Consider the following 16,074-nt stretch of genomic DNA (forward strand, 5'->3'; position numbering starts at 1 on the left):
TTTATTTTTATGTCAAAAAATGTGCACTAAATTATTTGAACAGAAAGAGCCAAAGACAGCACTATCTTTACCGTAAGTTGTTGCACTTTACAGTACAAGAGGTCATTGACAGCTTCTTCACAATCTCCATCCAGTTTTAGCACCTGTTCCATGGCTTTCTCAGCTTCACTGTACCTCTATTAAAAACAAACCTCAATTGATACACTGCAAAAATTCACCCAATAAATAAGAAGAAAAAGCTGTATAAAATGCCGCGGGGTCGTACCTTAAGCCCCATTAGTGCACTTCCCCTACGGTAATATCCTTTGGGCCAATCAGGAGCCATCTGGATAGATTTCTCAGCATCAGCAAGAGCCAGAGCATACTGCTCCAGACAACAGTAGCAGTAAGAGCGATTCCCAAAAAACCTGTAATCAGAATAATAAGAGAATAAATAAAAACAACAAAGATTGTGCAAACATAACTGGCCACTTTATTAGGTACACCTTGGTAGTATTACATTGAACCCTCATTGAGTCAAGAATGTCCTGGAAAAAATTCATTGGAGAGATTTTGGGCTATATTAACATGATACTATCATGCCAACAGTGTTAGCTGCAATTCATAATGCAAATCCCCTGTTCCGGCATACCCCAAAAGTACTCTATTAGATTGAGATCCGATGACTTTGGAGGATATTTTGGTAGTGAAATCCCTGTCACGATCTACCTTTGTAAGAGTTATTCTGTTAAAAGTAGCCAACACAATATTATATGTTTTTAAACACTTATCAGTCCCTTGCCACATTCAACCAAGCCACATTTAAAGTCACTTAAATCTCCTTTCTTTCCTATTCTGATACTTGGTTGAACCGTGTAGAGATGCAGCTATGGGATTGGCTGATAATATATTTGTGTCAATACTAGGGCTGCACAGTATAGGATTTCAGCATCACAATGTGCGCATCTGTAATGGTCACATTGCAGGATATGCAATGCAGAGTTGATATTAAACTATAGCTCTCCAGGAGCCACAGTTGCAAAGTGTAACAGTGTTACAGTTTGCATGCGTTTTTAAAGTCTGAGATTGTGTGATCACTTCAGGAGTTTAAAGTATTCAGGGAGAAGAAATTTTATCATTTGTAACTTTAACTTTAATGAAGGTTAAATTTATAGATTAATATGATAAAGACTCGGCGCTATTTTACTTTTGACTATTCAATTTCTGTAGCCAAATACTATTAAGACTCCCAAGAAAATTGCAAAGCACTGTTTTATTTCAGGGGCGTGGTAGTAGCGCAGTAGGTAGTGCTGTCGCCTCACAGCAAGAAGGTCGCTGGGTCGAACCTCGGCTCAGTTGGTGTTTCTGTGTGGAGTTTGCATGTTCTCCCTGCCTTCGTGTGGGTTTCCTCCGGGTGCTCCGGTTTCCCCCACAGTCCAAAGACATGCGGTACAGGTGAATTGGGTAGGCTAAATTGTCCGTAGTGTATGAGTGTGTGTTTGAATGTGTGTGTGGATGTTTCCCAGAGATGGGTTGCAGCTGGAAGGGCATCCGCTGCGTAAAAAACTTGCTGGATAAGTTGGCGGTTCATTCCGCTGTGGTGACACTGGATTAATAAAGGGACTAAGCCGACAAGAAAATGAATGAATGAATGTTTTATTTCACTTTTATCTTTGATCTGTTGAAATGTGTTTATTAAATTGAATGCAACTGATTCAATTCCCTCCATAATCATCTCAATCAAACTAAATTAATTAATTATTTCCAAACAGAGCTATCAGACAAAGCTGGCAAAATTGTATTTAAATTGTAATGTAGATTGCAGAAAAATTAATATATAAATAAAATATGACGTTGTTAGATTTTTCCAAAATTGTGCAGCCCTAGTCAATACGCAATTCAACCTTTGTACCGAATAAAGTCACTGGTGAAACTATGTGATGCTGCACCACAAAACCACTCTTAAGCCGGATGCGTATAATTGTGGCAATCTTCAAAAACATGAGTCAAAATTATAAATTTTTCTTTTAATATATATTATTTTAAATATAATATAAATATATAAAAATGTATGTATGTAAAATATAAATATGTAAATGTATCAAAATGTAAATCGGTTATAATATGATATGCATTTCTAAAAGCTTAACTTGTACAACTTAATAAACGGCATTTTTCTCATTATTTATATTTTTAGGAAGCTTCAAAATTCAAGATATTCAAATGGTTTTATCTTGAGCAAATATGGTCTTAACCTAAAAAAAAAAAAACAATGCAAAGTATTCAATCACCTTTCAGGTGGCGTAAGAATCTCAGTTTGACTGGCGTTTGACTGGCTTTATGATCCAGTGTCATGTATGTGGTTTCATTAAAAAGAAAGCATCCTCACCTGTAGTCTTTGGGGTCACATTTGATGGCCTCTGTAAACAGACTGACAGCTTGCGTGTACTGACCCTCCTGAACAAATCGAATCCCTTTTTCTGGAGTAAAGACAGAGAAAGAAAGACCCATAGGGAGGAGGTATGCATGAATCACAATGACAGCACAAACCATGTAAAGCTCAATGCATGTGAATAATTTCACATTCTGTTAAGGATTGTTAACCTAAAACAAATGTAAAAAAAAAAATTAAAATAGGCCACTAAATCTCTCTTGTTTTTATTACACACCAGTATGACTTACTCTCTTCCATGAAAGACAAAGTTGTTGTTTTGTTTTGTTTGAATCTGGGAAAGCATTGTACATATAATGAAGGTAAATATGGACTGGAGTTGCCAATGTCCAAATTTAGAGAAAGAAAAAAGTACTATAAAGCAAGTCTTAGAAATGAAAATGTACTCACCATTTACTCTCCCTTAAGTGGTGCCTAAGCTTTGAGTTTATTTTTTTTAAACGTTGAAAACAAAAGAAAAATACACTTTAAAAAAAGCTGAAAACATGTAACCATTCACTTTCATACAAGGAAAAACAAATACAGCGGTAGTCAATAGTTACAGGTTTCCTACTTTCTTCAAATTATCTTCTTTTGTGTTGGTTTGAAGTAAATATTGACAGAATTTTAATTTTAGATTAGTACCCCTTTAAGCTAAATGATAACTTCTGCGACGACTCTGATTTAAAGATTCCGAATTTATGCTCTATGGAAATGGAAGTTTGAAGCAACATAACAGTGAGTAAATAATGGGGTGATCTTGACAAAAAAAAAAAAAAAAAGTATAAATCTGTAATAAATGTGTTTTTGCATTTGAAGGAAAGAGAATTACTCACCTACTAGCGAAGCACTTCTTTTAGTTTTAGCTTCTGAAAAGCCAATGACCTGTTTAAAAACAAATATATGATATTAATGGGTGAATAAATATTGCAGGTTATTCCAACACTACACATGTGCATTACCTAAGAATGCTACGGATTACCACTGACTCCTTTACATTTTTAATTCTATTTTTGAAGTGGCATGAATAAACATTTCAAATATGTAAATATGAAAAGTTCAAAAGTATGATGTTTTAAAATGTAACAGTATCAGGAAGGTTGACAATTATATCAAACCACTCATTTCACTTATAATACAGTTTCACTTAAAAGATAGAAAATTACAAGCAGCTAATACCCAAACAATTCTAAAATGCAATAAAAGCAGCAACTTAACTGCTTTATATTTTTAATTAACAGAATAATTAAATAGATAAATATAAATTGGTCAAGAAATTATATTTTTAGAGTGGAAGTTAAATGGTAAAAAAAATGTTAACGTAGTTAAATGTGTAAAATGTATTTGTGAAAATGTATAAACAAATTAGTTACTTAATTACATATTGGTAATAAAATTATTTTTGAGTAGAAGTTGTTAAATAAAAAAATAAAAATAGATGAATAGATAACCTAATTAAATAGGGTTAATAAATACATGAATAAATAAATAAAAAATTGGTCAAAACATTTTTAGAGTGGAAGTTAAATGGTTTATGAATAAATAAATAAATAAATAAATAAATAAATACAATTGTCAAAAATATTTTAATATAAATAAATTAATTAATTAATAAAAATCTTTTTAAAACAGTTAGAGTAGAAATTAAAGGGTTAATAAAATACATAAATAAACAACTTAAACGTGTGAAATGTGTATTTTAGAGTGTAAGTTAAAGGGTTTATAAATAAATTAATTAATTAGTTAGTTAATTAATCAAAAATTTATCAAATTTTTTTTTAAAGTAGACGTTAAAGGGTTAAAAAAAATGTGTAAAACATATTTTACAGTGGAAATTAAAGGGATAATAAATAAAAATTGGTCAAAAATATTTTAGATTGGAAGTTAAAGGGTTAACAAATAAAAAAATAGATAACTTAATTAAATGTGTAAAAATATATTTTAGTGTGGAAGTTAAAGAGTTATTAAATAAACAAATGAAAATTGGACAAAATATTTTTAGAATGAAAGTTAAAGGGTTAATTAATAAATTGGTCAAAATGTAATTTTAGAGTAGAAGTTAAAAGGTTAAAAAATAAATAAATATTTTAACTAATTATAAATTGGTCAAAATGTATTTTCAGTATGGAAGCTAAAGGTTAATAAATAAACAAATTAATTACTTTCTTCATTAATTAAACATTATTCAAAAATGTATTTGAGTAGAAGTTAAAGGGTTAATAAATAAAAAAATAATAAATAAATAAATGCTCACTTCTGCGGGCCTGCTCTCATTTTCCTTGTTCTCTTTTGACTTCCCTTTACTTTTCGCTTTGGGTCGAATGTGACTGACAGCATTCGCAACAAAAGCACTATTCACATCCCACCCTGGGTCCTGAAATAGGGAAAAGAGTGTAAATTTTAATTTAGTGTAAACTTAAACATTCAAGCTGTATTTAAAAAAACATCTGACAAATTGTTTGTTTCATACCTCCTCACCAGAACGGGCCCCCTGCTGCCGGTTGCTTTTGTTTCCAGAAGCTAACGGAGGTCCAGAAGGACTTTTATTCAGAAGAGCCACAGGCTTCTCTTCCACCTTTGACACGACCACTTCCTCCAGCTCAGACTCTTCAGACTCATCCAGCTCAGAATCAGGGCCTGCATCATCTTCCTCCTCCTCCTCCTCCTCCTCCTCCTCTTCCTTGAATTGTACAACACATTTGATATAGATATAAAAAATACAAATAAAACTAAACTTCAATTCAAGTTTATTTGTATACAGCAGCTCTTTTCACAATAATTATCGCTTCAAAGCAGCTTCACAAAAGGTGCACATTATTTTATTAGTCAAGATCAGAAAAGCTAAGGTCATTAGTTACCATAACTTTATTAGTTACTAATAACTAGACCCACTCAGACTCTGCGCACACAAAAATGCGTTGATTTCAAACCCGTCGAGTCCATTTATTTACTTGTGTAAATGTGTAAATTTTTATTTATTCAGTGCTTAAATTAAATAGGACTAATATAAAAATTACTGTAATTACTAAATATAAAATACTGTAATATCACATTTTTCCAATATCGTGCAGCCCTACTTTAAAGACCCAATAATGCTGAAGAAAAACTAGAAATGAGGCGCTGATCTTCTGTACTGCACAAAAAACAGTGCAAAACATCCTGTGTCTAAGCCTGCTCTCATTACACTAGTTTCAGTTTACCTGTTCAGTACTTTCGTCCTTTTTAACCCGCTCTAGTTTCTTCCGCTGCCGTTGACGCTTAAAAAAAAAAGAGAGACAAATTAATTTCTGGTTTTGGCAGCAACACAATGCATGCACAATTCCATATATATTATGTTCACAATGAGTTTAAATAAAACACAATGCTCCAATAATTCCAGGTTAAAGTTGATTCATTCTTCTAGCTAGTGTGTTAAAGTTGATCTCCTCTCACCTTCCTCTTGGCTTTGCGCCTTTCTGCTTTCCGCCTGGCCTTCTCCTCTTCGCTGAGACCCTCTTCACCAATTAAGACATCCTGTTTAACACATGCAAAAACATAGTCCGTTTGCAAAAACAGATACTTTTCAGAAAATGATTTGCATTTACATTTAGGAAATGTTTTTTGTCCAAAGTTCATGTTGCTATTTAACATGAAGATGCAATACACACAAGTGCTTCTTATACACAGAAACTGATATTGCTAAGAGAAATAAGAGCTCATGCTCAAGTGCTTGTAGACAAGACATATAACAATATTCAATATATTGTAATAATCAAAATCCACAATATTAACATCATCGACGATTTAAAATGTGGTGAATAACTTTCATTTATGAATAATTGCATTGTAGGCAGTTTTTATTTATTTTTATTTTTTGCTGGGGTAAATTTGAGCTTTTTCTTTAAAAATTGAAAAGCTTTAAATAAAGTATTTAAAAAATAAAATAAATAAATAATAATAATAATAAAAAAAATATTGTTTTATACTTTTATAGTGCTTTCAATAATATTCAGATTGTTGTATTAGCAAGTGGCTGTCCATCATAGGACATTTCATATGTTAATCAGGTCTACAACATTATAGTGTGACTATTACCAGGTCTTTTAATCGTTAACTATACAATGAGTTTTTAATTGTTAATATCAGTTGATTCATTCATTTTTCTTTGGTTTAGGTCCCTTTATTTATCAGAGGTCTTCACAGCATAATGAACGGCAGCGGATAGCCTTCCAGCCGCAACCCATTACTGGAAAATAACCACACATACTCATTCACACACATACACTACGGCCAATTTAGCTTATTCAATTCACCTATACCGCATGTCTTTGAACTTTAAGGGAAAAGCGGAGCACCCGGTGGAAACCAACGTGAACACAGCAAACTCAACACAGAAACGCCAACTAACCCAGCCAGGGCTCCAACCAGCAACCTTCTTGGTGCTAACCATTAAGCCTTTAACCATTGAGCCTTCATACCTTAGCCTCCACATAAAATTTCCTGAAAGCAAAAAAGGTCAAGGTGCTCCAGGATTGGCCAGCCTAGTCACCAGACATGAACATTATTGAGCATGTCTGGGGTGAGATGAAGGAGAAGGCATTGAAGATGAATCCAAAGAATCTTGATTAACTCTGGGAGCCCTGCAAGATAGCTTTCTTTGCCATTCCCAATGACTTTATTAATAAGTTATTGCAGTCATTGCAGAGATGCATGGATGCAGTCCTCCAAGCTCATGGGAGTCATACACAATATTCATTCTTTTTCCACTGCACCATGACTTTATATTCTATAATGTACATTATTTCTGTTTAATGACAAGACTTTTGTCTAAGCAAAGTCAGAATTACTATCCTAATTAAATAATTAAAAACCAAGGCATGATCATATTTTATTTAGGTAAAATAAGCGTAATCTAGAGGCCTTTGCCTTTATTATATGCCACTTCTGATAACAAATGATCCTCTAGAAGTCAAGTTATTATTTGTTGTTCTTAAAACTTGAATAGGTGACAAGACTATTATCAGGCAGTGTACAAGTCTGAAATTTAAGTACTTTTAAGACGCATAGGAACCCTTTGACAAATCTTCAACTTTAACGTAATCCTTTTGCAACTTAATTTGTTTGTAAATATTGTGCATAGACACATGTATACTAATGTCTACAAATACAAATAAAGCCTAACATCATAGACTTTGTTATTATACCTGTTAAAGTAATCATTTTGTAGCTTTGGGCAATATCATGAAAATACAAACTAGGGCTGAACGGTTTGGCCTAAAATCAAAATCTCGATTAATTGAACATTTTAAAATCAATTACGATTAATGAAGGATTATTTTATTTATTTCCTTTTTTTTTGCCCTCATAGTTACTGACAAGTTTTGTACAGTAAATAAGTTATGATTATTTACTGAACATCAACGTTTAACGACTGAAATTGATCCACACCGCCCATGCCGGTCACCGCTATCAAAACGACCAATCACAAAACCTGCGATACGCAACGTCCCAACGTGTAGTTACACTTTTTGAGAGGTGTGTGTGTACGCGACCACATGAAGGTTGTGCCGGACAAAACCAGTGTGGTCAACACAGAAGTAAATGAGTCTTAACAGAGCAAGGTCACTTGACTATATAGGGTGCAGTATAGGGAAAGTAATTGAGGAGAAATTTTTTTTTATAAATAATAAAAAAATTTAATAAAAATAATTAAAAAAAAATTTTTTTTTAAAAATCGACCTGGAAAAAAATGAGAACGATTATTGGTTATGAATGTTGATTTTTATTACTTTTCGATTAATCGCCCAGCCCTAATATGATCTATACCACGATAAAACTAATTCAAACTAATCGCAAAAATCATTTTTTAATACCATTGGAAGCCTAGGTGCTGGTCATGCTGTTGTTCTAGTGTGCTTTATCATGAAGTAATGTTTTTATATAATTGTGCTTTAAACAGCTTTCCAAAAACCATAAATGAAATTTTTTTCCAAAAAAATTTACTGTGAGTTTAATGATAATGACCACAATTTACAGAATGTTTTAAAATGAGTTTTTGCAAATGAACTTTAATATAAATACATGCAATTATTTTAGCAGAGAAAAAATATGCAGAACAGAAGTCCAAAATGAAGGCATGTTTCCAAGTTTGTCCATCAAATGCATTTAAAAAGAGAATCCAGCATTAAATGAGAAAGACTTCTTAAGTTAAAGCACTAAAAAAAAGGTTGAAATGGTTACAAAACCACTGTGAAGGACTTTGACCTCCATAAATCTATATGCAGACTGATAATGCACAAACGTGTGAAAGTGAAACAAACCACAGTTTCTCTCTCACTCTGAACGTGTGGTTAACCAACTAAAATGCAAATCACAGCTTAAATTCTTAAAGATGACCGCAGGGATGACGCTTACACAGTCTACTGTTACAGGCGGTGGAAGAATGAACACCACCACGGACTGATAAGGAACTGTTTGAATAGTTTCAGCATGAATGTGTAACATTCACCGAAATAATAGTCTGGGATTCTTGGAACAAAAGAACTTCAAAGCATCTGCAAAGTACATGCTGGGAGTATCTCTGTTTAGAGCACACTGACCTGACCTTAACCTGACTGATATGTTCAGGCTAGAAGATAAAGTTCACACACTAACAGAAACGTCAAAGGCCTAAGGTACTGCCAGGATACCTAGAATGTCTCCAAAAAACATTTTGAAATTAAGCTAAAAAAAAAAAGTTGTTGGTTCATTTGGATTGCATACAAATATTAAGTGGTGTCAGGAAAAGCTGCTCTATATACATTTCTCAGAACTGACTTATTTTAAGACTATAAAGACCTTAAATTATACACAATTAAATAAATATTTTATAGATTTCTCAGAACGGACTTATTTTAAGACTATAAATGCATTTAAATAAATACAATTAAATAGATTTCTCAGAACAGACTCATTTTAAGATTATAAATACATTTAAATATGATACTAGTACATAAATGCTCTATATATTTCTCTGAACTGACTTGTTTAAAGAATAAAAATACATTTCAATAATAAATTAAACAAATATTCTATAGATTTCTCAGAACTGACTTGGTTTAGTGTAGAACAAAACTTTTTTGGGGGGGCAAAAATATAATGACGATCAACAGTTTTGCCTTGATATTACTAAGACTCTCACTAAAATGCCATTCAGTGTAAGAACAGATCATATACTAAAACTGTCTTGTCAGACATATTAAGAACAGGAATACACTTGATGACATATTAAAAGACTTTAAGGATGCTTTCACACCGATGTTTTTAAATTTTAGGGATTAAAATTATTACAATGTTGCTTTTTGTTCTTGGTGCGGTTCACTTTCACACTGAAAAGTTTCTAAACAGACCAAAATAGCTAAAACAAGTCATTTGTGAATAAACTCTCCTCACACTGGTCAGAGTTCCACTGTTTATTTGTCAGAGACTTACTCAGCTGACATGCGTCCTTATTTTAAATTATGATGATGAGCAATAAGACATTATAAAGGAAAAAGCTGCGCTTTAATTTTGAATGGTTACACTCACAGACATGTCACTAAATATAAATCAGAGGTAAGACTTTCATACACACTGTTGCTGTTGGCTAGAATTATGCATTATAGGCTTTGTTTTATCAGGGTTTCTGCAGGTTTCACCAAGTTAAATATAAGACTTTAAGACCTTTTTAAGAGCATTATGAAGGACATTTTAGACTTATACAAAGCTAAACTCTAACAATTTTTTTTTGCGAAAATCCCAGTTGGAAAAGTTTTTCACTTGCCCCATCAAAAAACTATTAGAATTTAATAAAACAATAATAATAATTTAACGATAACAAACATAGGTCAGGTCAGTATCCTCTGCAGTAAATAAATGGAGAACTTTTAAACAAATGTTACTGTAAAGAAAGTAATTAAAACACGATGGTAAATGAAGTTAAAACTGCTATTTTTAAATAAAAAAAATTATTAATACTGTGATTGTTGGTGATTGTATGAGTGTTAATGGCCACATTGTGTAGCTATACATGAATGAAGAAAATTAAGACCTGTTAAAAAAAAGATTTAAGACCTACAACACAATAGTTCAGTAGATTTAAGACTTGAAGGCCTAAAATTAAGTTTTTGAAATGCAAGACATTTCAAGACTTTTTAATACCCCGCAGATCCCCTGATTATAAAGAATATATGAATTAACAGATAAACCAAGACTGCAGTTCGGTCAATTTTCCCAACGGATAATCAGCTCTTGTTAATAGATCACCAAGCTTTCACTTTTGTATTTGACATGAAATGCATATTTATCAGTAGGAATGATGACATCCCGCCTTACTCATCACTCTTTCTTCGTATAGCCATAAATGCCTATTACTAATTCATAATACACTGATATAGCCTGGTCCGTTAGTTTACTAGAGCATTTTGCCTTCTCATTGCAATCAAACTGCTCCAGAGTTCATTTCAATCGAGCCGGGAACACCTCATTCAAGCAATCTCGGACCGATTGTTTTGGTGCAGATCCGAGCGTGATTGCTGGATTCACATATGCCCAAATGAATTGCGTTAACGGGGGAAATACGCCAGGTTCCAGAACAAAAGGCTAAGTGTAAAAGCACATTAAGAATCACATTGCAGCCGCAAAATAATGATTGTAATTTTTATCTTTATATTCAATTCAAGTTTCATTCTTCCATTCAATTAAAATGCACTCACAACAATTCTTATACCAAAAGTAGCTTCACATCATTACATAGTCAAAATCAGAAAAAAAAATTATAAAATACAGAAATCAACTATTCTCCATTCTTGAACCTAATCTAATTTTAATGATTTATTAAAGTAGGCATTTGTATTGCATTTAATATTTTTCTATTTATATAAAATCCATTTTGTGACATTTACAAACATGGATAAAAAATATTATGCTGTATTTGTATCAATCAATTGTATCAATCAATTATTGGTTTCTATTTGAATGTTTTGAAAATGTAACTCAATATTTGAATAAATCATCCTATGTTATTTTTGTGACAACTAATATTTTTATAAACAAAAACATTAGAACTTCAAATTTCATATCTTTGTAACATTGTAAACACGTGTACTGTCACATCTGACCTATTTTATGCATTCCTGCCAAACAATCATTAACAAAATACACACGTCTGAAATTCAGTTACACTTAACATATAGTAGCCACTTTGAATAGCAGCATTTACATGTAAACTTAAACTTTGTAAAAACACTTCTAAGGTGAGAATTATGCGGGAATAGTAGTTAAATGACCTGGATTAAAATGAAATTCAATCTCACACTTAACACTATTGGTCAGAAAATGCATATAATCAGTTGTTATTCAAACACAAAAGGCAAACAAGAAGGTCTTTCTATCATTCCTTAAAGGGAAAGTCTATGATGAAAATGAAAATGTTCTCAATTTAAATCACACTCATAAAAGTTTATCTAAACTATTATACATTTCTTTCTTTTGCTGAACACAAAACAAGATATTCTGAAGAATGCAGCCATTGTATAGGAACTAAAAATACTATGGAAGTCAATGGCTGCCTTTTCACAATTCTTCAGTACATCTTCACTTGTGTTCAACAGAAGAAAGAAACGGGTTTGGAATATGTGAAGGATGAGTAAACGATGGCAGAGTTTTTAGTTATGGGTGAATTATCCCTATTAACGCTATCTTAGCTTAACTGAGGTAAAACCTCACTGCTCATGTACCTGTGAAAGCGTGTCGTCATTCTGCTCATGAATGGCATTCGTGTCCATCTCTTCTGTTCTCTCATCACTGGAGCCTGTAAAAGAATAAAAATAAATTCACTTTTAAGAAAGAGAGAAAATCCAAATTCAGTACATTTAGGAGCAGCAGACTCCATTCAACATTAGGAAACACCACACTTTGTGAAGCTAAACTGTTTCGTAGTGCCGGGCAAAAAATCACATCCAAAATAAAAGTTTGTTTTGACAATTTAAGAGTGTGAACTGACATGCATATGAAGAGTTTGGATGCAAAAAAGCCATGTGATATTTTTTTCTAAAATTAGCATTTTTCTCCGACTCCTGTGTGTAGGCACAGTACTTTTACTTTTATAGTGACCAATAAGTTATTTACATTACCTTTAAAGTGAATTAACTAAACGCAAACATAGGAGGCTGACAAAAACGGTCACTTTAGAAGAACATTTCAGATGGCATTTAGAGGTTTTTGCATCTGAAGCCTTAAAATGTATATAATCCACACACATATAGTATGTCAAAACAAGCCTCAAACTACTTGCTCTACAAACAAATGTTTGCATGACTATACAGACCAAGAAGAATAACATAAGAAAATATCAAATTGCAACATCAAGCAGCGTAAAGAGCAGTTTTTAATGTCAAAAAATTAATGGAAGTGAATGAGACCGGAAGTCTCAAGCCAAAAAGATTCAAATGGCAGCGCCCGCTCGTCGGCGGAGAATAAGGTGAATAGAGAAGCTATGCAAACAGCTGTCAATATATCGCAAATTGATTATTTGCAATTATTTGTCTACTAAATGATGATATCGCATACAATATTTTGCGAAGCTTGTCAGAGAACTATGGCTGAGTAGTAAATGCTGCTCCAGCTGAACACACGTGCTGGAGATTTACAGAGTAAATAAAATAATGCACACGACAGTTGCATCTGATTTATCGTTCAGCCTTATTACTGTAAAGACATACTGTGTGTGCAGCTCAAAATAAAATACCAGATGTTGTCGTCTTTAATTTGGAGTGCTAAAAACCCACAAAAAAAACTTAGAAAGTCTTGATTTTGCATTACCAATCAAACAAAATACATTTGTATTAGTTTAACTATGCTCCTTGTCTGTGGATTTACTTTTACAAAATATAATTAATAATTCTCTTCCAATTTTCAATTCTTGTTATTAGAAGACTTAACTTTTAAGAAATGCATTCCATTGATAGCTGTGTAATTTAGTTAATGTATACATGAATGAGGGTTTGTTCTTTTATTGTCCCTTGTAAGCTATAGCTGCCTCATTTGTATGCAAGGTGAACATGACTGTCATGTAAGGCACCAATAAATCCATTACGTCACACTACAATACTATATAAACCCAAGACCGCTGTCATACAGTTTTAACATTTTACAGCTGATATTATGTTTCATTAGCTGCGCAAAGATGTTAATTTCACATCAGCTACAAACAAGACAGCCAGCCAGCCAACCAACCAAGTGATAATTCATCAGCAAAACAAAATACACGCTAACACACTAGTCAACAAAAGTGCGACCCAAAGCCTTACAGGAATTGTTGGCTAGTCTAAAGTTCCCCTGCTATGATAAATATAGACATTTCTCCGAGCTACATGGCCTCACAACTCAAAACATTCCTGAAGAAGCCCATTTACACTGCGGCCTAGTAAAAGCAAGGCTTTCTCTGAAGAACATCCAGCGGCTGTGTTTTCAGATTTTGCCATCATCTAATCTAAGCAAATGGATTTCAGACAAATTTTTCAGCTCTTGTGGGATTCCTGACAGCTCTTCCATTGGTAAAGTTGAGAGCTTTGTTAAATACCATCTGCAAAAATGTCTGAAATGTAAATTTTTCTTTGACAGCAACAGCACAGAATGACTAAGTCCCACTTTTCAAGCCAAACACTAACATTCCTGGTTGAGAAAGAGTGGAATTTGAGTCTTTATGAGCTTGTAAACTCTTTCCTTTTATCCAAAGATGATACATTTCCATTGAAAACATTTCAACCACTTCGATTAGACATTAAAACTATCTCAACGTCCCACAAGAGAACAAAGAGACGCTTATTAGAAAACCAAAGCTACAATGTACCAAGAAGCAGGTCGTGATTTGAGACGAGTCCTGTGGTTACAGGGAAGTTTTGCATTGGTCAACAGACTGTACTTCCCTTTAAATGACTCATCTCACACTTCCAAGGCCTTGTGACAATGGTGGTTTAACAAAAAAACTGATTTACATTGGTAAGATAATAAAATAAAATAAACAACAGCCATGGGCCTGGGCTATTCATCATCCAATTATCCAAATTTCAAATTTCAGTAGGGACAATCTGATTCTTAATACTAAGACATATGTAGTTGCAGAAATGGTACAATGTTAATATTACAAATCAAAGCAAATGACAATATAAAATGTTATACTGTTCAATGCTTCCCACAGGTTTTAAATATACTTGCGGTGGTAGCCAGAATGAAACACGCCATTTACCCACATCACATAAATATTTAACTATATACACGACAAACAAAACATCATTTAATTTAACAATAACTGTATTTTTTATGACACTGTTATACACTGTTTCTTTACAATGGGTTGAAGTAAAAAAACACTGTTGAAATAAAAAAAAGAAAACCACTATTTTTCTTACTTTTATGCTATTCAGGAGTCATGTTCACCCACTGACAGGTAAAATCTGCTTCTCTCTCTCTCTTTCTTTCTTTCAAATTCAAAGCAAACTTGAATGTCAAAGTATTTTAGATATGTATATAAAATAGCCTATGTAATATAGCCTAATGGCGTCAACAAATTCAATTAATAATCATCAAATGAGAAATAAATGACAGAAAATGGAATAAAAACTGACATTATCTCTAAAAAAATTATAATAATTACAAAAATAAAACATGTCGATTATTTATTTAAATAAAGCACATGCGTTGATTAACTAATGGTGTACATAGGCTATTTTGCAGCCAGGTTAGACCTATCATTTTATCCTCACCGAGAATATTGTAAATAGCGGTGGGCCATTATCGGCGGTAACGTACTGCGTTAACGCAAGACACTTATCGTGCGATAAAAAAATATATAAATTGCAGTTAATCTATTCTCAAAGTTGGGTTGGGAGCTGGGTCTATTCTACGTAAGCTATGATGACTTTCACCTTGATATTTTAGCGCGGATGTAAACCTGACAAGTGAACCGTCTGACAAAAAAAGTGCCCTCCTGAATCAAATCAGCATAATGCCCTTCTGGATCTTTCACTTACTTTAAAGACACTACTGACTAAATTTACATAGACATTGTTAGTCTAGTTATTAAAAAACGTGTCACTTAATATACTTGGGCAGCCGTTAATATACCTGGGCGGCCGAGCCAGATAAAGTCAATGTGTGGAAAGCACTGCTGTTACACTATTAAAGACAGGAAGACACCTTGTGTGACATTTAATGAACATTTAACTAAACATTAAATGAATAGTTCACCCAAAACACCTTTTACTTGTCACAAAACTGTTTGAGTTTCTTTTTTCTATAAATACAACACACATATATTTTTTAAAATGTCAGAAACCGGGAACCATTGACTTCCATAGTATTTAATTTTCATGCTATAGATGAGTGTTTCTCAACCACGATCTGGGAGGACCAGCAGATCTGCACATTTTCCTTGTCTCCTTAACCAGGCACACCTTATACAGATCATCAGCTCATTAGCAGAAACTGAAAGACCTGTAATGGGTGTAACAGACAAAGGAGACATCCAAAACATGCAAAGTTAGTGGTCCTTCAGAAATATGGTTGAGAAACACTGATATTAATGTCAATGGTTACTGGTTTCCAAAATTCTTCTAAATGTCATTTATTTTGGTGTGTGTTCAAAAAAAAAAAAAAAAACTAAATGA

At 33.0% G+C, this 16,074-nt stretch overlaps 1 protein-coding gene across 6 annotated transcripts in view; it reads right to left on the reverse strand.

Annotated features, from left to right (window-relative positions):
* zgc:123010 overlaps window positions 1-16,074 on the reverse strand; it is a 35,758-nt gene that overhangs the window by 11,873 nt on the left and 7,811 nt on the right. For 2 of the 6 annotated variants that reach the window (XM_087278486.1, XM_087278484.1), the window contains exons 2-10: window positions 12,145-12,218; window positions 5,843-5,923; window positions 5,611-5,667; window positions 4,881-5,078; window positions 4,665-4,784; window positions 3,247-3,295; window positions 2,369-2,459; window positions 266-407; window positions 72-176 (exon numbers count right to left, since the gene is read on the reverse strand). In XM_087278486.1, the coding sequence (XP_087134612.1) occupies window positions 72-176; window positions 266-407; window positions 2,369-2,459; window positions 3,247-3,295; window positions 4,665-4,784; window positions 4,881-5,078; window positions 5,611-5,667; window positions 5,843-5,923; window positions 12,145-12,218 (917 nt within the window). 6 annotated transcript variants of the gene reach the window in all.

Source organism: Danio rerio, chromosome 13 (genome assembly GCF_052040795.2).
Source record: "Danio rerio strain M-AB ecotype USA chromosome 13, GRCz13ab, whole genome shotgun sequence".
In the NCBI taxonomy this organism is placed as follows: Eukaryota; Metazoa; Chordata; class Actinopteri; order Cypriniformes; family Danionidae; genus Danio; species Danio rerio.